Source organism: Poecilia reticulata, linkage group LG3 (genome assembly GCF_000633615.1).
Source record: "Poecilia reticulata strain Guanapo linkage group LG3, Guppy_female_1.0+MT, whole genome shotgun sequence".
Taxonomy (NCBI): domain Eukaryota; kingdom Metazoa; phylum Chordata; class Actinopteri; order Cyprinodontiformes; family Poeciliidae; genus Poecilia; species Poecilia reticulata.
The window spans coordinates 28,317,222-28,344,889 of NC_024333.1; the positions used below are offsets into that span (position 1 = coordinate 28,317,222).

At 38.7% G+C, this 27,668-nt stretch overlaps 1 protein-coding gene across 3 annotated transcripts in view; it reads right to left on the reverse strand.

The window, feature by feature from the left end:
* LOC103462771 (frizzled-3-like) overlaps positions 1 to 27,646 on the reverse strand; it is a 34,040-nt gene extending 6,394 nt beyond the window's left edge. Inside the window, exons 1-8 of one of the 3 annotated variants that reach the window (XM_008405761.2) lie at positions 27,500 to 27,644; positions 27,146 to 27,264; positions 24,769 to 25,501; positions 5,614 to 5,810; positions 4,019 to 4,321; positions 2,425 to 2,587; positions 2,007 to 2,306; positions 1,570 to 1,821 (exon numbers count right to left, since the gene is read on the reverse strand). In XM_008405761.2, coding sequence (XP_008403983.1) covers positions 1,570 to 1,821; positions 2,007 to 2,306; positions 2,425 to 2,587; positions 4,019 to 4,321; positions 5,614 to 5,810; positions 24,769 to 25,053 — 1,500 coding nt within the window. In that variant the 5' untranslated portion in view covers positions 25,054 to 25,501; positions 27,146 to 27,264; positions 27,500 to 27,644. Of the gene's footprint in view, positions 1 to 1,569; positions 1,822 to 2,006; positions 2,307 to 2,424; positions 2,588 to 4,018; positions 4,322 to 5,613; positions 5,811 to 24,768; positions 25,502 to 27,145; positions 27,265 to 27,499 lie in introns of all 3 variants that reach the window. The other 2 variants (XM_017304048.1, XM_008405762.2) reach the window with 2 other exon arrangements.
* Positions 27,647 to 27,668: the final 22 nt, after the last annotated feature.

Below are 27,668 nucleotides of genomic sequence, written 5' to 3' on the forward strand. Positions count from 1 at the left end.
ACACACACACACACACACACACACACACACACACACACACACACACACACACACACACACACACACACACACACAAGGGTCTGGTAATCACAGCAGCACACATACAGACCTTTTGCACCGAGTGATTAGCTCAGAATATTGCAATTTGTTTTTAAGTTTAAATTGGCAATAACAAAACTAATGATTTGTGGAAAAAAGCAGAAAAAATAAAAAGATAAGTAATTTATTAAATGCAAGTAATTTGAATTTTTGGAATTAACCAAAAATTCAAATTTTTGGTTAAGTGAAGTGAAGATAATGATATCTTCACTTTCAAGCTATTCAGACAAAAATGGAAAACAATTATAATGCAATCTAACTTTTATGGTTATTTTTGATTTATTGGACAGAACATTATGATGGTTTGTGGCAGTTTTCTTCACTCGTGACCTGGATGACTTGTCATTGTGAATTTTGCCATTGTACAGCAAATACAGTGGTAAAACCAACTGGCCAAATGTGCTGGAGCTCTACTTGGGTTGCTAGGTAACAGGGCTGGGATGGGAGAGGTTGCTAGGCAACGGCGCAGAGCCTGCTGTGACTTAGAATAGAATACTTTGATTTCTCACAACCATAAGTGATATTAAACGATATAAGTGTGATGGTAAGTAATTTAAATATGACTATGTATAAATATATTAATATAAATTGAGATGTTTATTTGATACAGCTAATTTCCCAAAAATACTTAATTTACTGCCAAAAAGTGGCTGGGTGGTTTTTAGCCTCTAAAGATCCAAATGGAAGTACAATAAAAAAAAAAGAAAAAGGTTTATGGTTTGTTCACACCAAATGTGTTTTGAGCGTCAGGTGCGTCTGGTTTACATTCAAATTCTATGTGGAGGCGCGTCAAGTGTTTAAAGCGCTATGATTTGAACCGTTTGGAGTGTTTTAAGCTTTTGACGCGTCAATAGCGTCCAACAGAAAACGGCTAGAGCCCTCGACTTTGAATGTAAACCAGATGCGTGAAACGGTAGGTATAGAGCAAAATGTCAAGCGTCTGCATTCAAAGTGCACACGGGTCGAACTTGAAGCATCAGACACGTTATTGACGTGTTTGTTGTGAACGCACCGCTAGAGTGCCCGTTATCACAAACTCTGGATATCAGTTATTGCTGCTACGGTTGGGGGTCTTCATTATTTAAACACTGCTTTTTGCTTTAACCCAAAAAAAAAWAAATWAATTTGACAATCTGAAACCTTTATGTGTTACAGGAAAGCAAAAACAAGAAATCTGTAAGGGGACAAACACTTTTTCACAGCACTAATGTTGCTCAACAGAATGTGTATTTTGCATTAAGGTGAACCAACTATGCAAAGTTTAAAGTGACAAAAATCTCAAACATTCAGAAAGGAGTTCAACATGGGTGGAACTGAGCAGAATGATTTTGTGAAAGAAATGTAATGAACATGTTTTATATAGCGCATAGACAATCCTAACCTGTCAAAGGAAGCACAATAGGTAGAGGTTAAAACTGAAAAAGATGAGTGTCTCATGCTGCGTTGAGCAATCCCTTTGTTTTCCTTTACCTTATATGGGCAGGGAATGTGGTAGCGCCGACAGTTCTCCTCCATCCACGTCGTTTCCCAGATACCCCGATAGGTGTGTTCATAAATGTAGCAGCCAATCACTGTGAACAAGGGGGCGAGGTAGAGCACCGAGAACACGCCCATTCGGATCATGAACTTGACGAGTTTGGCCTGGTTTTCTTTCTCCAGTGGAATCTCCATCCGGACCCGGTTCAGAGCGATAATTCCCACTAAAAGCAGCGAGACGCCAACCTGAGGGAATAATGAAGCAAAAGAAGAGGGCACTCAGACAGATATTGCGCAATTACAATGAGTGATTAGTTCTTAAAGGGTACAGTGAGGCCGTCCGCATTTCTAAGATATCATTCGCTCCTTTATCTCTTCCACAATCGATCATTTATCCCTTCTTTCATCACTGCTCTTCTAACTGCACTCACCGCCACATTGAAGCAGAGCGGTGCCAGAACAAACCACCTCAGGGCATCGATGTCATACAGGCCTATGAAACACACTCCACTGATCCCATCTCCCTCGATCTTATTCAAGGCCAACAGGGAGACAGTGAGGGCCCCTGGGAGGCCCCAGGCCACAGCGTGGAAGAGGAGGGCTTTCTTCTCAATGGCCTCGCTGCCCCATTTAGGCACAGCGGCCAGGAACCAAGTGATTGTCAGTACGACCCACCACACGCTGCCGGCCATGGTAAAGAAATACAGGACCATGAAGAAGAGAGTGCACGCCTGAGAGAAAGACAACAAGAAGAACGAGTTCTGTTTATCCAACCGAATCCTTTGGGATCAGAATGAAAACGTTCCCATGACAGGATTTGTGATGTTAGGACACAGGTTAATCACTCGCCTTGTTGTGAGAGCCCTGTGTGATGGTTGAAGCTTTGAACTGGGCTGGGCTCACCGCATTGCATGCTACTCTGTCCTCCAGAAGGAAACCCAAGAAGAAGACCAGCGACACCATGACGTAACACACAGCATAGAAGATGATTGGCCGCTCAGGGTATCGGAACCTGTACAGACACAGTTGATTAATTTCTCTGCTTCACTTTTAGTCCTAATTCATAATTTTGAGCCTTCCAGACCAAACGTATTGATGATAATGCAGCCAGATTTGCAGTACCGTAATTCTGCCGCACATTGCGCTGTCTGAAAAATTCAAACGGTTCCTGAAAGGGGGAGACGTTGAGCTTTCTAGCCAATATCAGGTTATTACGGTAATTTCACTCCCGCCTTAGCAGGGAGGGAAATTAATCTGAGTGGTATTCTTAATAGATTGTAAATTATGAATAACTTGCTTGATATTGAAAATTCAAGTTGCTAAGGATTAAATGGAATTTACTCTCAGGAGATTTGAAGAACTATGTACCATTAAAAGCAACAATATCCAGGGATTGAGGGATTTTAAACGTAGGTGTTAGAGCAGTGGTTCTTAACCTTTTTTGAGGTACCGAACCCACCAGTTTCATATGCGCATTCACTGAACCCTTCTGTAGCGATAAATAAAATATTACAGCTAGAAACCTTTTCCTGGTTTCTAGCTGTAATAACTTAAGCTGTGTGCTGACTCTAGATCAGTGGTTCCTAACCTTTTTTGAGGTACCGAACCCACCAGTTTCATATGCGCATTCACTGAACCCTTCTGTAGCGATAAATAAAATATGATTTTTCCCCCCCAAATTCAAGACATAGGGATGACTCTAGTTGGGTCACCCCATGATCACCAAGTCTTCTTAAAAGGTAGAGTCTCTGAGAACAGTTCTTCAAAATATAGTCAGTGTTTTCAGCAAAGTTGAGCTGACTGTCCAGGAACGACCCAAGGTATTTAAATTTGCCACAGTTTCACAGGTTGGCCATCAAAACTGGAACCACTTTAAGTTAGTCTTGTTTAGTTCATTTAATTAGGTCTACATTTTTAAGAGAATGAAAAATGAATAATAAATAATAAAGACTTTGCGGTATTCTGATTTAGCAATGTAATTATATTAGTTGTGTTACCACCCCACGCCACTAGAGGCAGTAGCAACCCCGAAAAGATGCGACTAAGGAGCAGATTTAGAAGTACACCAAAGGCTTCATTGAAAAACGGTGAGCTTTGCTGAAGTATTAAAGACACAAGTTCAAATCCATGCTGAGAATGGAGCTCCTTCAATCAGGGCTCCTCCGCATCACTGATTGGCTAAGCAATGTAACGTGATCCTCTGCAGCAAGTGATGGCAAAGCGGGGCGTCATCACGACTTTACACAAGTGAGTCTTTACCTACGCGGCAGAGGCTCCGCTGAACCCCTGAGACCGACTTATCGAACCCCTGGGGTTCGATCGAACCCAGGTTAAGAACCACTGTGTTAGAGTGTTAAATATGCATACTTAAATCTGAAATGAAAATGTATCTTAATTCACAGGGTTTTGTAAAAGAAATATTTGATAAAATTACTACTCTGACCTTGTAACATCGATGAGAAACGTCAGGAATGTGAAGAGCGTTGCAGAGAGACAAACAATAGAGACGACTCCAATGAAGTATCTCATGAAAGTGAGCTCCTGCTGGCTGAAGAACATGGACGGGCAGGGAGCAGAGCAGTCCTTCCTTCCCATGAAGGAGTAGCCCAGGTCTGGGTCCATCTTGAGCTCTCGGGGACACCAGAACCCGTAATCTCTCTGGACCGTCATGGACGACTGGTCAGTGGGTTCTGGGCCCGTCAGCAGGTCCACRGCGCGAGGGTAAGGCTCATCACAATCTGGAAACCTGGGAAACAAAACACTTTGTTTGAACACCAAGTGAATCTGCTACAAGCTTTCTGTTTATGCAATCACACTTTATGAAGCCGTTTTTTAAATCAGTATGTTTGCTTCCCTTCCACAACGTCAAGCTGAAGGGACTTTTAGGACTAAACATTATTCTGGGAGTAAATTTAATTGACCTAATAACCTAATAAATCAAGTGATTTGACAGACTTTGCAAATAGAGTAAAATGTTTTTAAACCTAGAGCTAATGTAGATTTAGGTTTAAAACCTATGAACATTTTATTCTGACTGAAAGTATTTCAAGGTTCTGTAGGTGAAACTTTAGTTTTTTTAGTCTGGAAACTATCATACATTTCTGTGWTGAATTAAAGCTTAAAAATAATTTTCATAGAGTTTGTAAAACTAACCTCATGCTTTCAGAATATTTCTCCTCATTTTCTCCTATTCACTGAATAAATCCCTATATAAATCTTCTCTTCATAAACTCAAAATGAACCTGTAAACTTTGCCATGGSTGCTTTCTTTTCGGTTTGATGTTGCRTTGAAGGGACCTGTCCTYCCTTTATGGATTATTCCAGCTGTTTTTTTCTGTGATCCACCTGGGATCTTTGAATCAACACCTGCTGACAGACGTATTCAAAAGACTTTTACAACAAACTATTCGCAAGAACGACCGACTCTTCCAGGTGGTCTCACTCAAACTATGAGCAGAATAAAGAAAATTTAAGCAAAATCTGATTAAACAATTAGCTTAAGGTGTAARAGTGTCCAAAGAAGATGGAAATGCAGATTTTAAATAGGACTTTAAAAATATTTATTTTTCTTATTTTAAATCCTCAAGTTGTCTCCTTTTCTGTTTTTGTGAAAGAAATGTTTAAAAAAAATATGAGCACAAGAAATAAAAAGATAAATCATGCCTGACATGTTGATTTAGTATTTGCTGTGCTCTTTGTTGTGCTCTTGTTACTACAATGAACAGCCAACCTGTAATCTGTCACACCCAGCGCCAACTCAACATGATGTATTACACAAGGCGTAGCACTAGAACAATAAAATAATGGGTCAAATGTTAATAAAATGTAGTTACAAACTGAAAAGGGGTGTATGTAGTTTGATCCCGTATGTTTAGTTTATCCCTTGCTTGGTTGTGTTGTCAGGAAACATCAACCAAGATTGATCTAAAGAAATCTGTGAAAGATCAATTCAAGCATTCGATGTGAATGTATTTATTTCTACGGTTGCAGTCTGACATGGCCATAGAAATCTGTTTGGCCTGGGTTTTTCATCCTTACCTGCTGCACTCCATGTCATCTGGCCAAGCTACTCCAAAAATCTCCATGAGTTTGTGGCACTCGTCTTTGGCCCGCTGGCAGATGGACCGACACGGCATGGACATTCGGCCGTATTCTGTGCACACCGGCGCGTACAGGGCGCACAGAAACATCCTCAGGTCGGCACTGCATGCCAAGTTCACCATTGGGTGGAAAGGCTTTGGAAATAAACAAGAAAAAATTAGGTTTAAGCTGATGTAGCTGCACTGCACAAAGTAAAAAATCTACACCTTTGAAGAGGGGATGAAACTTACACCAGCACAAGACATGACATGAATATTTAGAAGCTTCTGAAATATGTGTCACTGCAATCATTTTAATAATCATTTAAGCAGAGAGTCCTCTGAATGCTGGCCTTGAACTGAGCAAACAAGCAACAGGGATATTCTTTACACCGATCCTTCAGTCCAGTCATACTGGTGGCACAAACATCACAATCAGAATAACCTTTAATGTAGTTACTAAGTCCACTGAAATTTAGATTTATTGACTGTCAATTATTCTTGATTCCTCCAAATACATTACCGGTATATTTCATCTTGAGAAGCATTTGAGATACTACAATTATTTAATAATTAGCATCATAAACGTATAAATAACTAGAAAAGTCGGAAGGCTAAATGCGAAGGTCAAAGGTTATCCTTCAGATATATTTTAAGATAGCAATACTAATTGGTTTATAACCCCAGTTTAACAAAACTGAATCTCGAGATAAAGACTACTACGATTTCTGCTCTCTCAAAAAACAAATGTTACAAATGGTCATAAAAACAGAGTCACTAAAGAAGGTTGTATTAAACTTGTTACTCTACAAACAGCAGCTCATCAAAAATTACATGTCGTACAACAAATCGGTATTTTTTATTTTTTTTAATTTTGGTTTTTATTCTATATTTTTGCCAAACTGTCTCAAAATATCCAGAAATGTAATGGATAACAAATATTGCTTATGCTAATTGGTATTTTAATGTGCAGCAGAGGGAGAAATGTAATTTTAATGTTTCAAGTCATGTTCTATATTTTATTAATAAATCAATCCCATGTTCACTGATAATCTCAGCCTTCGCCTGCTGCACACGTCACAAAGCAGCGCAGATGTGAAATGAACATGAGACAAAGAGCTGCACTTAAACCAACTTCTTGTCACAATCGATTGCATGTGCTTACAAACAAACACTCATGCACCAGTAGGTTTCTGTGCGTGCCAGGGTGAAGTGAGGGCTTGTAAGAATATTTTGATCGTTCCTCAATTGGTGTGTTCTAGATCCACAGATGGGAGAGAAGCTCCACCAGTAAATGGATGCAGTGATGCATGAGCGCTGACATAGATTTCAGAACTGCACAGAAACCTGTGGTAATGTGCACAGAATCATCATCTTCACTCAATAGTTAAAGGTTTTTACAACCTATTCGACAACATTAGAATATTTTAAATTTAATTCTGTTTATATAGCACCAATTCATAGTACATGCAGTCAACGGCAGTGGAGATGTACTTAAATGATGGTCCAGGCACCGAATGAACTGTATTGTCAGCATATGAAGACCAGAAGTTCAGATTCACACAGTTCTCCTCTTTAATAATTAATTACACAGCAGAAATGACACCAGAAGCTCATTCTTCATAGAAACAACCATAGAATTTGACCTCAGCTTTATTTATTTTTTTTTAAGTTTGTGACATTTGCAATAAGTGCTTTTTTTTCAGAAAACTAAAACTAGTGGGCTTATAGAATCGTTTCTGCATTTTACATGCATCATAAATGGAATTTTAAAGAGTTTCCCTTTTTCCCCAGTTTTGAATCTCAGGAAGAATCAAAGGTCGTCTGTCTGTCCGTCCAACCCAGATCCTATTTAGGCCTCAGGCCACGTTTGAGTGGGAGCGTCTTTCTGAGTGTCTCTGTCTCAAAGAGCAGAGTCTTTTTTTAATGCCACCTCAGTCAAACTGCACATCAAATCCCCTTCATGTGTCCCCATTCTGTCCATGTCCTATGTGCATTTTTCATGTATTTAGTGTGTGTCCCAGTTATTGTGCTTTCCAGTGTGTGGTGCATGAAGGTTTGCGTGTCTGGAAGAGAAATTGCATGTGTGCCGCTAGCTGTGTGCAATTATTCCGACATTCAGGGCAATTGCCCCCCATCTCTCACCACAAAGAGAATATTGATACAAAGTGGCCTTGCTGTGCCAGGAGGGGACGGGGTTGCCAATCAGCGATACATGGAGAATAACTCCAGTAAATTGCCTGACATTATGTATGTCAGTTGTGATGGACAAGTGCAGAAAAGGAAAGCAGAAAAGCCCCCAAACCTGACCTGAGGGTGAAAGCAGGCAGCGACTTAAACACTGAAAAATATGGTGGAATAAGATGGGGGGTGGGGACAACAACATGTGATGGCAGGGAAGAAAAACGTGGTACAAAACCTTCCCTACATGGATCATCTGCTGTTTTCCAACTCACGTTAGCATTTTTAACTTTCTTAAATTTACCTCACTACTGTGTTAAATGTTAAGTTTTTTGTCAATTATAATAAATTTTTAACAAATTGTCAGAGTTGGCACCATGCATATTGCAAATGGAAGTAATTTGGACCACAACAGAGAGAAAATAGGAGGTTGCACACTCAGCCGTTTCATTAATGTTTGCTGTTGTTATGGCAATCAACAGGGATCTTGAACAATAAAACAGTTATAATTTAATGAGAATAATAATTGCAATAAATAAAAATATAATTTGGATTTTACTTAATTGGCTGGATTAAATATATTTGCATTATTAAAAATCAAACTCAGGGAAATACAGTGGGTCATATTAGAGCAATATGGGCTAAAGATTGATTATATAAAACTCTCAAAAGAACCTAATATAATTTTTGGCACTACCTCCTGATTATTATTCAAAGTGATTGAGGTCTGTGATCAATAGTAGAATAAAATACTTGGATAATCTTTAAAATGTGATTGATAAATCTACAAACAGGGTTGAAAGCTCACAACTCTTTCAATGACTGGAAAATTTAATTTAAGAACTCTGCTGATAATTCAACCCTGAGCACAACCTCAGCCTTACACAGAACAGTCCCAAAATACAACCCCGCCCTCAGAAGAGTAAGCAAATGGCAAATATAACACTTAAAATCAGGCACACAGACAGCTGCATGTCTGTCTATGTTGGATAGGAAATATACACTACTAGATGTTTCTGTATTTATAAAAATATCACTTCAAATATAATTATCCCCACAAGTCACAGCCCTTCAGTTATATGTGACATTTGTGTTTTTCTGTCTCAGATTAAAATCAACTAAACACGACAGAAGCCTCAGAGATGACATCATCACTTGTTACAATGAAATGACCAATTTCTGAGAAAACTTAACTTTATGTTGATAAAATCTAAATCACTAGCATTGTTTTTTATTTCTGTACCGACAAGCTCTGATTCCACACAGATTTTTAAAAACAGAAGCAAAATGTCATGTTGGTTCTCATTAATGCACCTCAGACATGGAGTCAAAATGACTCCCTGTGGCGGTTCTGGAGGGACTGGAGGCCTGGCAGCTCTAGTGTCAGCATGCAAAAAGCACAAACTGCACCTCAAGTGGAACATGATGCATTTTTCAGTCAATACTCAAGTTGATCTGTGTGCTGCAGATAAAAAACAATGTACAGACAGAGTACACAGAAAACCTTGGTTTGAAGACTGAGTGGACATTAGAAAAGTAAAATGTTGGATTCAATTGCACATTTGTTCAGAATTTTATTTGCATTTGTTCATGTTTGAAAACTTCTTTCTGCTTTAGAATTACACACTTGAGAAAAGTGAAAAACTTAAGCAGATATTAACACTTCATGTCATTGTCCTCCAAATGTATATTTCTCTAGAGTAGACAAAGATGGTTTTCACTTTAGCAACTTAGCAAAATATAAGTGAGAAACAGAATATAATTTTAGATGCCAGTTGTGCTCATTTCAGTGAAAGAAGAAGCACTTGCAACTGTATTTAACAATCTAAAAATAAATGACAATCATGCTGAAGTGATAATTATAAGGATGTTAAAGAAAAACAAGCTACATATGAAGGAAACTGAGCATTCACTTAAGTCAAGAATAACCTGAAAACTTTCAGAGAAAATGCTGGAAAAAGAGAAAGCGCTCGACGGTCCACCGTTGCCTCAAAAGGAGGATTAAGTTTCTTTTCTTTGCTCCTTCTCTCCACAGGGGAGGGAGAGCAAACCATGGAGAAAAGCTCCAAGTAAAAAAAAAATCAACAACAACAAAAGGAAACGAATGGGCCATGCGATTAACAAACAATGACAGATACAGCTGAAATGTTGGAGGCACAAACTGACTAAATATTTTTAACAAGAGAGTTTGAATGAGTTTAAGCACCAGACTGCTACATATTAGAATAAAGAAGATCTTTTTTTTTTCCACAGAGGATTTTAATTATCTGTATCTGGTGAAATTAAATCAAATGATGCGAAATGTAAAAAGAGAAAAACAACAATGCAGTTCTAATGCTCAGTTTCTGACCAAACACTGTTAAAAACTGTAATTCTGCATGTTTAGTTTAACTGCATTTAAAGCCATTTTTTGCTGTTAAGACTCGTTCACACAGATGTTGCCACTCAGATGTGATGCTGTAAGTGTGCAGCATGCAGACTTGAATGCAAAATGTTTTTTATTTTTTTTAGTTACATAAGTTTTCTAAAGTATGAAAGAGGTCAAAGTTTGGCGATAATCAGAAATTTGGATCCACTGCAAATTCCTGGTTTCTGTTACAAACCACAGCAGCACAGACTCAGCAAACAGTTAGTTTTTTTTATTTTTTAAGCTGAAACAGTTCATGGAAATATTTAAATGCAAGTTTCATTAGTTGAAGCTGCCTGTGAAATAAAAAATAATAATTTCTTAAACTACTTTAAAAGTGATAGTTAAATTAAAACCAAATAAATTAAAAATTTCCATTACATTAAGACTCAATAGTCAATTGTAAGCTAGATGGAAATGTTACAGCCTCTTGAATTCCCATTTTAAATAAGGGACAGAAACCGATCACCTTTCTGTAGATGATAAAAGAGTCCTGTTTTTGTTTTTATCTGGTTTAAGCTCATCATATTTGACATTCTGAACATTTATGAGGTTTTTCTTTTAATGAAGAGGCAGGACTTCATGTATACATTTGATGCTTTAAGGTGCAAATCTTTGTTTACATTTTATGTTGTGTTGTGGTGTACTGTAAATAACTTTTTGAGAGAATAGTTTGTTGCTTATATCTAAAAAAGCATTTAGTGGCAGAAAAATTATATAAAGTCTGTATTTTTGTGTTAATTGGCAGGGGATGGGTGTCTGAAGGTGGGCTCATGTTTGGTAGATGCAGAAGGAGAAGGAAAGTCGGTTAAGTGGGGAGGAACTGAGGGGAAATAAAAGGAGTGGCGTTTTCTCGCTGGATTAGAGAGTCAAATGGATTTGAAGGACTGCTTGGCGCCCGAGAGCCTCACACTTCCTGGAACAGTGACGAGCTTTGTGCTGTGGTCACATCAAGGTGACAGGCTTTTGTGTTCCAGCTGGGAAAGACGCAGGTCTGGAACTGGCACCAAGCCACCCATTTTAATCAGATAGTTGTCCCACTCAGAGCTCTGCAGCCTGGCTGTCAAACCGTTGATGGGTTTCCTCCAATAGTGAAACTGAACGATTCATTTCTTGAGATAAGAATGAAATTCTCAGTTAGCATACGATAATTACCAAAAACCTCAAATTATAAAGTTTGAAGATACAGAAAGTCCAAAACGCGGCCTGGATTACAGGGTTTACCCCCGTGTACTATAAGCCTGGCGGGCCACCAGGCTTTACTTGTACCCCCACCAGGCTAAGCATCGTTTGTTTATTTAAGATTTTAGAAATGTTTGCATTTTTCAAGATTTTATAGTTGGTGTTCAGATATTAATCTTCCAAATAACACATAATTATCAAGTGATATTTTCAAATTTCCTGTCAACTTTAAACATTTTTTTAACTCAAAAGCTGCTGGATGAATGACTGTTGAGCGCCCAAACCACCGGGCATAGCACGTTTTCTGAGGGAAACCTTGTATTATGGCACCTATTTAAATTTTAAAGAAGATGAATGTGGCATTTTCTCCATAAATCTTGCCTAAGTCCATCTGGAAACATAATTTTCATACACTCTTTCGTCTCGTGCCATCTCCGTCTCAACTCCCTCTCAAATCAGCAGTTCAGAGCCTGCAGTACAAATGCTGTCAAACCGTATCAGCTACTTCCATTTCATAGCTACTGCATAATATCCCAACAACATCCTGTCTCCACTGGGTTATGAGAGCCAATCCCTTTATTCTCTCTCCTGCAGCAGAAGCAATAATATTTCTATTTGCTTCTCCGTCTCACTTCCCCACTCAAACTATTAGCTTCCTGCTGCAATGCTTTACAGCAGCTCAGGTTCTCCTTCCCTCTCTGCAGTGCTGGTAAAGAGTATTGTTACAGCTCACAGTTATATAACGGATATATGATGACTTCATCCCTCGACTTGCATCACCCACGTCCAGTTTTGAATATATATTTTAGGGCTGTCAACATGAACACGCTAATGCATTTAATCTAAGAAGTTTAGCGCGTTAATATTACATTATGCAGATTAACTGTTTAACCTATTTTGACATAAATACCTCTCCTGAAGACGGTTAAGTCGTGCAAGGCAGCGTGTTGCATGGTCTTGTACTGCGGTCAATAATGCAGCAAATGTAAAAATAAAGACGAGCGAGGGAAATCAAACAAATTTTGCTTAAAAAAAGCAAAAACAGAGATGGATTTTGGATAAAAACCCAGGAAGTATGTACATATCAGAACAGTGAATTATAATTAACATTTCTAAATTACATTTGAAAAAAAAAATTACTTATTTTAAACCTTCCTGAATATGAAAACTTGGAAAACAGACGTTTGGTTTGAGACAATAAAACATTTTTTTGAAAATGTGCATTTTTTCCATTTCAAGCTCACAAAGTTAAGCATAGCGATGAATTAATCTGGTTAAATTTTTTTAATCAATTGACAGCACTAATATTTGTATTGCACACCATTCTCTCCATTTTTAACTCCAGCAACATTTCCAGTTGTTCATTTCAAAATGCACACATGGCAAAATTTACCCACAGGGAAATTCAGCTCAGACAGACGAAACGTTTGCACAAATAGTGATGCCCTCTCAATAATCTCTGAGCGGGCAGTTAAAACAAGGAGCCATTCGTCACTCTCACCCCCTTACGAACGTTTGTTTGAGAGTTTATCCATGTCTATCCAACGTTCAGTCGGGAGAACCGAACAAAGCCGTTAATGGCATTCCCCTTCACGCTCGCTTCCCCTCCTCCTCTCCTCCCATCTTCTTTCTCCAGTATTCAGCTCTTTTTTTTCCCTTTGCTTCCCATTTACTCCTTACAATCACACCGACAAGCATTTGTCCACCTTCACTGCGTTTCCCTTTTTCTCCTTCCAGCAGCAGCATTCATCGACTCTCCTCTTATCTGTCATTTTATAGTGGGCAGAAACTATGAAGCAATCATAAAACCATGATCAGTGTTATTTAAATGTCAAATTATTTTCGAGTTAAATTGAAGTAATTTCAGCTGCGATGAAAATAAATGCTTGTTATTTAGAGTCTGCTCCCAACAGAACAACGCCCAAGTAATTTTTAGGCCTGGTTTGAGATTCAATTTTGAATCTCTCTCTCCAAGATTAAAGCAAAAACACATTAATTGTTGAAATAGCTTGTAGCAATGAGGCAAAACAATAAAATTTATGCGCTTCCATTTTGGTGAAGGTCTGAAATGTTGTTGATAAACATTTTTTAAAATTCCCTAAAACGACTCAAACATGAAACAAAAAGATTAGATCAAAACTTTGTACAGCCAATTAATATTTTTAATTAAAATCTAAAATAAAGAAATTAATCAGAGTATATTACATTTTTAAAAATTTCAAAAATATTTTTGAATATCCATAAAAATTGAATCTGTTGGTGGGCGGGACTAAATCTGCTCCGATATATTTGTGGTGAAGTTCTGCAAGTTAACCAACCAAAATGTTAAGAGTCCCTTTGAAGAGCAGAAACTATCAAATAAATATATAATTTTAATATTTAAGCAACATTAGTAATTTCACATCCAAAATATTTCATTATTGACACATTTAAGTCAATATAAATACATTAACAAATAAATTAAGGTTATATTTGGAGAGTATCTGCCGAATGCAGAAACATTGTGGCTTCTAAAGCAGCACAGACTGATCCTCCTACTGACTTTTTTGTGATAAAATAAGGTAAAAAAATTTAATAAGAAAAGAAAAAATATCTCTTAGTCCAAGAACTCTGTTATACAAAATGTCTGGCTGAGTGACTTATGGGAGGAAGATGTTAGAAGAGCATAACGCTAACCCAATCAGGTGTCGGATGTCTTGATGTTGTTATCCACGCTAAGAGGAGGCTAATGTGATAAACTGTGATGGAGCCTCAATTAAATTGGATCTTTGATCAGCTCCTTGCCCTGCCTTTGCGAGACAAGAACAGAGCAGTATGTTCTGGAGTATTCACGCCTGAGACCAAAAGGCAAAAATAACGTCGGCAGCTAAATTACTTGGTTTCCAGAAAACCCTCTTTCGCGTGGAAAAGCAGCCCCGTTCTCTGCGGGTTTATTCCAGAACACATCATCCAATTTTCCTCTCCCACCCACCGCTGCCGTCTCCCTCCCTTCCTCCATTCCTCTCCATCTTTCTCTGCCTATTTAACTACCATGGCAACAGGTGATGTGAAGACTCGCTCATGGCCAAGCCTTATTCAGGATAACAGACAAACACATTCACTCACGCATTGTAGCAGGGCTTCTATAATGGGCGAATAATCTCAAGAAGTACAGACAACGAGCTCGCACATGAGACGACACAGAAAGTGTGAAAGTGGGAAGAAAAGAATTGGATGAGCGTGGGACAGGAAGGTCAAACAGAAGTGATAAAGACTTGGAGCAGAGTGCGCAACAACAGCCCCGAATCAGATCACCCACACACCACAAGCTTCCTGCTTTCCACCCATACAGATGCATTTAATGGAACAAACAGGACGATTTTGTTCTTCATTTTAAAAAATACATTTGCAAGTTAAGGATCAAATAATTGAAAGAGACAAGCTTCAGTAGAGTGTGATAACTACACCTAAATACACCATCCTAATGCTGGTCACCAGCTGAATCACACACTACTGCAGAATCCAGAGGAACTACAGGAACTTTTAGGAGCAACAGGAGCAATGTTTATACACTTCACTCAACGCAGGAACCGTACCTCCTAGTTGGAGCAAAAAGATCCAGAGGATTCCACTCACCCCAGAGCAGGAAATAGAACAAACTTACTCATCTAGAGAAATTACTCATTACCAGAGATCAACATTTAGGACCATCGACTTTATAGAATCAAACATGGAGAATCAACATCTAGTTTCATCAGATCAAGAATCCAGAAAAAACCCACTACTTAATAAAATCAGTCAGACATCAACAACAAACCCGACCTGATACCAGACGCGTCCAATTAAAAACTTAAACTTTGGGGGTAATTTCTGATCAACTCCAGGCTGTGGGGTGAGCATTCACATTTTGGAGGATAAAATTGAATCGTCACTGGTAGCAGAATCTCATCTCAGTGGTTCTGCTACCAATATGGTAGCAGAACCAAATCCACTGCGTCGCCAGTGGATTTGGAAAGTTTTTCATAGTTGCAACCCACATCCTCAACTCTGCTGCTCAAAATTCAATTAAAAACATTTAAAGGGAAATACAGCAGCTTTTACATGGTATAAGATTTACTGCAAAGAAGAATTTTCAGAAAGAAAAAAAAGTTTGAATAAACAACTTTTTATTTCAGAGCTTCTCCCCATTTTGAATAAAAACAACAGTTATTTAGTTCCCTGCATGTCATTATCTCTCTACAAACTAAAAACCCATTGCAATAATGTTCAGCTGCTCTCTAATGGAGCTGATTTGATAACCTGTCTGCATTTGAAACCCTGAAAGCATTTTTTAGGAATTGAGTGCCATGTAGCTTGAGAAGTGCACAATTAGAGCTTTTAAAGCCCACGCTCTGCAGAATGCTGAAAATGTTAGAGCTATATTGTGTTGAGTGGCTTTGCGTGACAAGAGGATCAATGACCGTTGAGTGTGTGTACATCTGTGTGTATATGTTAGCGCTAGTTGGGATTAGCACAAAGGTTTATACATCTCTAACCGGCCACAGCCACATTTATACACACGCCTCATGGTCCAGGTCATGGGTTCAGATTAAGACTATAAGACATGAGTAACCTGTATTTGTGGGTCATATYCCYGTTAAGTACCAAAGGACAGTGCCAAAAATTAAAAACAAAAAGTGATGGTGAAAAGTTTATTTCAATAAACTCACAGTGGGTATGAGATATGTTAGCATTTCAACAGTACAATTGAAACTCATCTAACTCAATATTAGTGATGATGTAAGGATACATTTTAGCAAGACTGGACCATAATTCGGTAGTATATATCACGATCAAGACCTGATCAATATCAATAGATAATACGTCTGATAGGATATTCAATAATTTCACTGAACCCTGATCCAGAACCACAAAGTATTCTGGGAAACAGGCAGAGAAAAGCGTTTAGCCACTCTCACGGCCAGCTAAGCTAGGTTGGTGGAATTGGCTAACTCGCTCACCCTTTGGTTACCTAGCAACAACTCACTTGTCCTTTGGTTACCTAGCAACGACTTGTTGAGTAACTGCCAAAGCGCCAGTTTAAAGTTTAGCCATCGTGCCTCAGAACTGTTTAAAAGTAAAAAAACAAAAAAAAAAAACAATGGCAGGAAGGGAGAAAATGAGCACAACAAAACAGGAATCCTGTCATCAGATTGGCAGCATTTATGATGCTTAAAACAAATCAAATGATTATTGATCAACTGATCTGAAACCATTAAAATAGTGATATGTGACATTATTCCACCCTAAAGAAAAAATGTTCAGGTGCATCCTTTAGGTCCAAAATTAACAAGACACTCATGCCCTTTATTGAGTATGAGACGGAGCCTTTTCACAAGCATATTTCTATATTTCTTTGAAGGTTTGCACATTACAAATACTTGGAAAAAAAATGTGTTGAACAATGAAACTGTGTAGAACTTATGTAACGAAGCATCAGCTGTTTATAAGGTTTGAGTTGTGAGTTTTAACGCTTGCAGGTAGGACACTTACTGAATCGTTTTCCTTTGCTTCCCCTCATTTCCTGCAGATTTTACTGCTGCCTCAGAGCTCGTCAGTTTAGCCGTTTCCCTCTCATATGTAACCACTAACACGAGCTATTAACACTTTGCATTTTTTCTAAATACTCTTGGACCAGCAGTGATTTTGTATTTTTTATGCTCTGTCTTGTCAAACCCACAGTTGGCAGCAGCAGATGGCTGCTCACTCTGAACCAGGTTCAGCTGGAGGGGATTTCTCGTCTGCACTGTCGCTACACGTTCAGAACGAGTGACTGCTGCAAAGTTGTTAACTCAATACAACTGGATGTCCACTGACGCCCACAAATTGACATAATAAAATGAACTTAATCGCATGGTTTTTATAGGTAGGATGATGTATGTATTGTGTGTGTGAACACACACACACCATAAAAATACATGTTTAAGTCAGGGGTGTTCAAAGTGTGGCCCGGGGGCCATTTGTGGCTCTTGGATTGACTTTGTGTGGGCCCCCAGCTGCAATTCAAAAATTATACAAATATTTGTAATTAACTGAATCTTTTTACAGGATTGAATTGTCAACATTCCTGCATGTCAAGTGACTAGAGACGAGCTTTGTTATTAAACAGTGTTGCACACGTACATTGAAATGAACTGGTGTTGGCATTAATCACACAAACACTGTTTAAGGTGGAAACTAAAAACTAATAATTTACCTCATGCAGCAGCAGCTTTCTTCATTGTGAGGCATTGTGGGGTTGGATACGAGGCGGTGGCAGCTATGTGGATGGGAGCAGTCTGCCAAAAAGCAGCACCAGGCAGCGCCTTTGTTCTGTTCATAAATAAATGATTGCTTCATTTGGGCTGGCAGCTTCAATAGACTGTCAGAATAAGCAGGATAATCAAGAGTTCAGCTGAAATAAACAGGAACTTTTAAACTGAATGAGGATCTGTCTGTCTGCAGAGTGAATAGGGTAATGAGCCTCTTCAGATGCAAAAAAAGAAAAAAAAGCAGCAGTTCTCCGGGTGAGTTAAACACACACACACACACACACACGCACACAAAATAAACCGAACACAGGAATCCCCCCACACGCACACACACACTTTGGTATTCACATACACACAAACAACAAAACGGTACAATTAAACACAAGAAGCGTAAAACTCTCCACGTTTGGCACACACATACGCACGTTTTGGTTTAAACGATCTGCAAAGCCCAGGGCGGCCTTTCATGAACAAACCAGTCTTATTTTGAAAGACAGGAACCCCTGATGAGAGAAACCCAAACAGCAAAGACAGTAGAGTCTACAGACTTTACACAACCTGTCAGTCCATCAGCATTTCCCTCCTGACATTCCCTCTCTGAACCCCCTCTCATTCTTTGCCTCCTTTTGTAGCTAACAGATTATTATTCCTTCTGCCTCTGCAACTAATTAACAACTATTTGCTTTTTAAAAAAGTTTTGCTGCTTTTCAATCTAAGAAAATTGTGCACTAAAGCTTTAACGCAGCCAAGACTGCAAAACCTCCTAAAATGTCTAGAGTCACACCGAGTTCATGTCAGAGGCGCCAAAACAAAGTTTCAGTGTCCGATACGAGAGCGTCAACACACAAAGATACAAACTCTTTATGGTCCTGTGGGACCACGGATGGTTTAAATAAGGGTAGCCAGATCAGGCCAGTACAAAGGGTGCATAGCTAAAATGTTTAAAACTTATATTTAAAATTTATTTTGTATTTATTTATGCATAGTGTGTTACATTTCGGTCTTCATTGAAGACGATGACTCTGTATCCAAGACGTCAACATGATTCTTTGAGGCAGTCAGTCGTTTTCAAGAGGGGTTCATGGCCCCCTTAATGCCCCTTTGTGGGCGGCGCTGCTATGGTCTATTAATTACATTATTAAATAACGACGTTTGGTTCAGTTTGACCTTTTTGAACTTAGTGTACTAAAAGAATAAAAGTTGTATCAACAAAAGCAAACAAAACAAAAGCAGTAGTAAAGTATATTTACATGTTCAAACCAGTGGGCAAGCAACAGTTTCAGCATTTGGAATAAAGTTATATATAATTCAAAACCTCTGTGTCAGAGTTGTGGCTGTCAGAATAAGATAGTCACAAATGTCTTATTCCGATTTGGAAAGGCTGGCAAAATGCTTTTTTTATTTATTTTTTCTTTTATAAATGCATAACAAATGTTTCCAAATGTTCAGAAACAGCAGAAGCTCAACAGCTTTTCCTGTGCTGCATTTGTCCCTTTATATTTCTTTGACTTGTGATTTTTCCCTGCTGTCCCAACTCTTATTTGCCTGTTGGGTTTTGGGACTGCTCCGCTTTGTGATGAGGGTGTAATAATGTGCAGAGCTCAGAGAAACATGTCTTAAAAAGACATGAAGAGGCAGCCGAGTTAGCATCTAGCACTGACACCAGTTACCAGGCCTTTTTATTTTATTTTGTTGCGTTAATTAAGGTCCCAGTCAGTTGCATTGTTGTTGGGTTTTACAATCCTTGAGGGGTTTGCACTTCATTAAAAAGGTCTTTGCAATTTGTTTCACCCAGAAATCTAATTTATTTGCAGGCCGCATAGCGAGTGACAGGCTGATTATTTGCCTTACACACCATTAAGAGCACACCATTGAGAGCAATGGTGTGCTCTTAATCTTAAACAGCTCAAACCACACATCTGGTGGTTTGGGCTGTTTGTCGGTGGGCTTTGCATCGTCCTCCACCAGGTAAGACTCCAGACAGCTTGATGAGATTTTATTGTTAGCATGGACCACCCTGCTGCAGCGGCACTTCCTTCTCAAAAAAACTACACAATCTGTTTTAATTAGACTGACTAAAAGCTCCCCTACATTATAAATGCCACACTTTAGAGCTCTTATACTTTATATTCACATTTTTCATTAAGACAAAAAAAATAACATGGATCCTACAAAAACAGCAGCAGAAACTTGTAGATTTTATTTGCTAAAACAGATTTAACGATATTCATGACAAAGATTTCACTTAAACACAAAAATATAAATTGTGCTAGAAAAAAAAACATCTAACATGTAGAAATTCACATCAAGTGAAGCTAATTTCTAGGCAGACATCATAGTGCTTCTTTTAGAGGAGGTGCATGGACGTCTGTGTGTGTGTTCACACACATCACACATAAAAATATATGTATAAGCCAGGGGTGTCCAAAGTGTGGCCCGGGGGCCATTTGTGGCTCTTGGATTGACTTTGTGTTGCAATTCAAAACTTATACAAATTTGGCCTGTGGACACAGGTGGAGATTTAAAAACTCTTACCAACATCATTTTCTCATAAAGGAAAATGTGAAGTACAACACAAAGTATTCATCTTTTTATCACCAATTTTTACCAAAAGGTAAAACCAAGTTTATCTTTCATTGAAAAGCCAACTTTACTGCAGCCAAATCAGCATTTACTTTTTCTTAACTACTGGCCAGATATTTCTCACCGAGCCTGAAGGAAGAGTTTCTGATGTCAGGATAGCTGATCTCTTGCTGCCTTTCATCTGGTGCCTTAGATGAACATGTAAACTGATCCTAAAGCATTTCTGTTGAAACCAGAGTGTAAAAGAAACACATTTATACTAACTTTATATTAAGGTAATAAATAGTTGCAGATATTCTTGAATGTTTGGAGATTACCACAGAATAAAGCAGTGTGGTTATAGCAGCACAAACATCGTCAGAGCAACCAGTGTTATGAATTTAGTCGATGCACTTCCACTACCAAAATAATACTAAAGAAAATATTTATTTGAAGTAAAAGCATGCCTATAATTGCAACAAGTTAACTGTTAAACTTTCACATTGATACTTTAGGCTGTCAAAAAGGAACCATTTTTACAGTGTTTCCTATTTGCAGCAACTTTGTTGTCCATCAATGTAAAACTCTTCTGTTGTCTCTTGCTCTCAAAATGTGAATCTTCGCCAATTTATTGAAATTATAAATGTAATTTATTGTCAAACATTTACTTTAAATGGACAAAATTCTGCAAAACCTGGACAAAATCTACCTAACAGACGCCTCATGATGCCACGTCTCGCTGGAGCTCGTAGGTTTGCAGACCCATCTGTCCGCGGTGAACTCGGTTCTGCTGCTGATGAACATTCACTGTGTCATACGTCTAAATCTGTGTTTTCAACACGCAAAGCGCTTAGGTAATGTCACAACAACTAATCCTCTGGGAACCATGACATGCTGAGGCAGATGGGCAGGAAAGATTATATTCTTATTTTACTACATGGGCACGTAAATAAATGTACAAACAAACAAAACCTCCCTTAAAAATATGTCTTGGCTGCACAACTTCACCTCCCCCCTTATTTCAGCCTCTCTGCTCAGGTTTAATTGACTATTGTAGCAGATGGGGTGGCCGCTGGTGTGGGAATCAATGTCGTCATTGTGGAGCTGAGAGAGAGATTAGCAGCTAGTTTGCAGTAGTGAGCGATGACAGCTGGGAGCGTAACCCGGCCCAGGCACACACACACAGAGGAAGGAAGTAGCAGTGTCCACTTTTTAACCCTGGATAAGCAATTAAACTTACAGGAACGACGGCATTTCTGGAGCTTTAGCCACAACGCTGGATAAATCCAACTCCACTTGGGAACCTGAGTTATCTCAACTATAACAGATAAAGGCAGAATTTCTAGTGCGAGTTAAAAGGTAAAAAGAAAAATCTGCATTTGGAATAAATCACCAAACATAATGGCTGACGGGATACATATCACAAGTTTTGTACAACTTAAAATTTTCTTAGAAATTTCCCCAACAACCAAAATATGTCACTGTTAATACATGCATATACAACATATATGTTGTATATGTTAATACAACATAATCCCACAGAGATTTGGGTAAATAAACAAAACAATCATAGATAAAATATTCTGAATTTTGATGATATATTTCATATGAGGCTGAGTTATTATGAAAACATTTTGTTTTTATGAAATTTACAGGTTCCAAACAGTTTATATTTATAAAATTTATACTTTTCCTTTGTTTCAACAATCCCAGCTGCATGTTCTGAAATTACACAACGTCCAGCCTCTTTGAAGAACCAATTAAATTAATAACATAATTCACAATGTGGGGTTAGTGGTTGCATGTTTATGAAGAAACTATGGACTGAAAATTGTCTATAAAAACAGTTTTAGTCATGCTTCCAGCCAGTAATTGTGTAATTTGTTCTCCAAGATCAGATTAAATTATTTTTTAAACTGTGTACTTGAGTGCTTTCCAGTCTGGGAAAATATAAACTAATTTAATGTGCTGTATATTTTAAATTAGGTCAAAAAGATTTGTAATATCCAACTTGGACTGTTTTAAAGTATCACAACTAAAGGAGTCATCAGGACTGGAACAACACTTGTAAAAATCTAAACAAACTAGATTTTAGTAAGAATCTGGAAAGGAAAAATAGTTAAACTCACTGATCGAGGAGGAGAAATTAGACATTTCCTTCCACAGACACAAACACACACACACCCAAGATGGCATTATGCAGCCCGTGTTTTCTACTGAGGGATTATTAAATTTCCTCCAGGGTTTCCACCGGGGCAGCGCAGCCTGGTCACTGCAGAGCAGGAAAAATAACACGACTCATGTTGCTGCTCAGCCATCTTCAGAAATGACTGGAGCGACTGTGGGTGTTGGTTACCTGGCTCCTGCTTCATGTGGGTCAAATCAAGTTCAGCACCAGATGGTTGTTGGAGTCTCTGAAGTAGCGTGTTTTGACAAGACATTAGGGAACTGACGTGACTGAACAATTGCACGGTCGTTCATTTGCTGATTAAAGGCCATGACTGTAGCTGCAGCTCTGACCGTAATGAGCTACAGTCAGTAGTTTCACAAAGAAAGTAATCATCCCACTGCAGATCCTTGGCAACACTGCATATTTTGACGTGGGAAACAGGAAATCGCAGAAATCTTGTTCCATCATAAAATGAGACAGAATTTTGATCATCCATTTTGACGTGGGAAAGTGCTTACTAAGCATAAAAGCAACAAAAATCCCTCAGGATTAAACATGCAGCTCAGCCAGCCAACACATGCCTTGTTCAAATTCATCTGCTTTTCAGCAAGAGTAATTTAATATACCAACTATGAACAGCTGGAAGCAGATTTATTTGAACACGCTGCTGGAGATATTTGGGATGTTTAAATTCAGTCGCCAAAACGAGGCCATACCTCTACTGGTTAGATTATGGTGTGGCTTTGTGCAAAAAGAAAACAGAGGCTCTGCGTGTTTGAAATTTGAACTTAATTCCCTATTCGTGGGTTAGAGTTATAATGTAGTGAGGAAATAATGGCAGTAAAATTAACACCTCAGAAAATAGCCAGGTTTTGCATAGTGGTCTGGACAAAAACGGGTAATTACTGCATAGTTACTGAACAACACCTTGTTCTGTGTTCTTTCACATTCTCCAGGGACTAACAATGGAGTAGGAAAGAGGGGTAACGTGATAACGATGCACAGTGTGTGTGTAACACAGCACTACTTCCCCTCAGTTGCTACAAACAAATGTCCACACACCAAGGAATGTCTTAAAAGCTTTAAACCACACACACAAACCTCACTGGAGAATATTTTCCTTCTTCTGCTGATCAGATTGCACCTTCTGTCTGTCAGCTAGAGCTCATATAGAAAACTAAAGGTCAGGAATGATGAGTACATACACATCCATCTGTGTCTAAGAAGAAGCAACATGTAGGAAGATGAATCTGCAACATGAGAAAGAGCGATGAAGCAGACCCCTTTCCCTGCTTCGCTTAAATCCTCAATTTTCATGCCTGCAGCTTTGTGTCTCCTGCAGCTCTCAGATTAAAGGCTCTGAGGCAACATTTGCAGAAAGCAAGAAGGAGCCTTGTTTGTTTCTGAGCGACCCATGATATAAGCATAAGTGTTGTAGTTGTACCGCATTCCTTTATAAAAATGAACATGTAAATTACTGAGAGTAATAAACAGAAGTGGGTAAAGTATACAAAAAACCGGACTCGAGAGTAGAACTACTTTAACATATTTTAACTCGGAAATTAGCCGAGTAAAAAAGTATTTAGTAGTTACTCAACTATTTAAGACAATCAAACGGACTAAAAATACAAAGTTATGTGGAAATGTTGGTATTTTAAAGATCAAGATGAAAATAATTCAAATAAAAATTACAAAATAATTTCATTCAGTAAAGAAATAATTTATGAAACAAAAACTGCAGGTGTGTTTGTGGTAGATTTTTGGTTAAAACAAACTTTTTCTTCGATCAGTGAAATTATTCAGTATCCAGAAATTTTACTCAAATTAAAGCAGTGACGCCTCAAAATAAAATTATTCAAATAAAAACACTTCTAATAGTATGCATTTTCCAAGTAAATGTAACCGAGTAAATGTAGATAGTTACTATCCTACTCTACTAATCAATTTGCTGTTCATCTGCAGCCTGCAGACGATGGATGGACCTGTTGCCTCAGAAAGATTCTCGTTCTGAGCTGATGAACTGATTTAACGTTGGCACATAATGTCAGTTTTCATTTCAGATACATTTGTATCAGAGTCATATCCGTTCCTGTCACTTTAAGCTACATGAGGAATCCTTCAGACCTCAGCAGGTGCATGACGCAACAAGATAAAACTCTGCAGGGCTGCTGCTTTGTAGTCTCAACCATTTCCAAGSCCTGTGCATTTTATTAAATTATTATTCAGAAATAGCAACATGACATTAACAGCAGCAGCATTTCTCCACATCTTCACACAAAAAAACCCATTTGAATTGCCATTTAAAATAAAAAAGGAGATAAAAAGAAGAACACCACCACCTACCTCCATGGCCAGAGCAGCCGTTTGCTGGTCGTAGTGATTCAGGAGATTGGGCATGAAGGTGGTGTTGTAAGGCAAATCCTGGCACATTCTCAGTCTGATGGGCTCACAGCTGAATTCACTGTGGCTCTCTATAGACTCCATGTGAGGGGCACCCAGGGAGAAGAGGAGCGGGAGGAGGAGGATGGAGAGATGGCAGGAAGGGACGTTCTGTCTGCAGCCGTTTACTACAGTTTTTGAACGCCCGTCTCCTCCGCTGACAGGTGTTTTCTTTTTAACGCTCGACATATTGTCAGTGATTCAGGTTGTTTATATCATCCTTATTTTGACAGCAGCTTGGTAAGAGAGAAACGTGTCCATTTTGAAAGTGAGTGATGGATGTGAAGCCCACAAACCCACACTAAAGGAGAAATCCACAGACAGGATGCATGCAGGCTAAACTACACAAGGGAACTCCAAATTCAAGAGAGCTGCACTTTGTGGAAATCTTCTCATTGTGTTTCAGAATGCCTAACCTGATTTCCCATTATTGGATTTTTCTCTGAATGCCAGTGCTCCTGTGGTCAAAGGCCTGTAAACGTGGCTCCATCCCTAAGCTTTTTGCAAAGCTCCGTCTTCCATATGCAAGTCGTCTCCTGCCGTTTTCTTTCTGGTCTTTATTCTTTCAATTCCTTATCTGTTCTTCTCCAGAGATGATGGCCGGAACTGCAGAGGCTCCAGCGTGTCATAATCAACCCTGCAAAGACACAAAACGTCTCTTTTTAAACAGTCAGACTGCTTTGGATCCTGAAAACAGGTCTTACAAGTTTAATATACAAAGAGGGGATTATTGCCTAAAAAAGCAAAGAGGATTTCCTTGAAGTTTACTGTTGCAGATATCGTCTCTGATCAGCCACACCCTTCTTTACATGAATAAAATCATCCTATTACGATACATTTTTACATCACCCAAATGAGTGTAAAGCCGATTTTCTTTCCTGACAGAGTGTGTGTTTGCATTCTTAGGAAAAATTGTCTTGGCTTGCCTCAGTGTCGGACTATGTTCTTGTAGGAGAGCCGAGTCAGCGGGGTCAGGTTGCACACTACAGAAAGTGTGTTCAAAGTGAACCTGCTGTCAGCTCAGACGCCTGTGAGGACGTACACCTGTGGATGAGCGGCCCAGACACTCCCCCACCTCCGCTCCTGTTTGTGTGAGCTTCACTGGGCAACAGCCATACGGAGCACAAAAAGTGCCATTGAAAAAGCCAGAAAATTCAACCATAATGTATGTGTCCCTTAATTGAAATCTGATTTAATGCAATATTATTAAAATGTTAGAATTCCTTAATTAAAATTAAATAATGAAATAACATAGGGTAATATCGTCTGATTTCAGTTCTTTTTGTTTTATTTGTATAAGGCCAATTCAAAACAAATTGAATTTAAAATGAGAAAACATGACATTTATATACAAAAACAATCATTTAGATCATGCAGGTTATACTTTTAAATGTGATACAACTAATCATACAGTGCAATAAACTTCATTTTAAAATGACAATAATCTATAGAAAAGAAATAAAGCTCAGCCGATCGCATCGATCAGTCATTGATTTTGCAGTAATTCCTTGTTTTGGTCAAACATGGATGACAGTGGAGAAGAACAACTCCTTTAAATGGGAAGTTTTCAGCTTAATATCAGGACAAATCATAAGCACAATAATAATAATAATAATAATAATAATAATAATAATAATAATAACATTTCTGTGTTGCACAGAAATGTTATTCCAGGAGGATTTTTTATGTTAAAGAGTAAAAAAAAGTAGCAACCCCAACAGATTTTGAAGGAGAAGGCTGATAGAAAACAATATTAAATAAAGCCATATACTGCAGCAAATGACTACGATATAATTAAGTTGTAATTATTAAAATAATTATTTCAGAGTATGGTGCTGAAATTCTTCATAAATTGATACATTTTTAAAAGAATATAATCAGTCAAATATAGAATTTAAAAATGTGGCCAAGTTCTACATTAATTTACAGAAATTACATAATTCACTTGTAGTTTTAACCTCCATTTAGGAATGCATTTCCTTATCAAGTAATAACCAATTTACTCTGACAATAACAGCAGGCAATATCTATATATATATTTATATTTTAATTGTGCATACCATTGTGGCACTTATTGGGCTCCATAATGTGATGTTCACACTAACCCACTACGCGACTTTCCGTGTGGCTGAATTGTAAACTTTACAGCTTATATGCTCCACTAATATATCCTAAAGCAACACGGACATTTCTTCAGCTCTGCGTGACGACGTCGCACGCCAGCTGCTGTCAGTCAGCAGCCATTAACGTTGTTACACTGATTAGTAATTTAGGTGAACACCTGCGTAACGTTCACCGCGAGGCGCGTCGTTAGCGTTCGCTCCTTGTGGTTATCAGAGAAAAATGAAGTGGGTGGTTTCAGAGCGCAGACATTTCACGTCGCTCTGTCCACGGAAGCATCTTCGTTGTTGCAGCGACAACCACACGCAGTAACATGCAGAGAGAGAGAAAAAAAACAAAAAAACATCAGTCCGTTTGTAACCGCAGCGTATTCCACGCAGCAACAGCGCGCTGTTTGCGCACATTTTCCCTTTAAAGCGTTTATTGTCCAAGTCTGCGCGCCTGTTTTACAGCTCAGAATCAAATGAGGCGCAGAGATGAGGGAGGTGTAATGTTAGAGGAGGAAATGCTTTACCTTGTGTGTAGAACGGCGAGCGGTTCGGGTGGTCCCGGGCTCTGTTCACCGCAGTACAGCGCTGGTCCGCTCTGCTCTGCAGCTGGCTGCTCGCTGCCCACGAGTCATCGAGAGCGCGCGGATTGAGCGCGAGCGCGCAGGCGAGCCAATTGACTTCACAGTGTGAGTG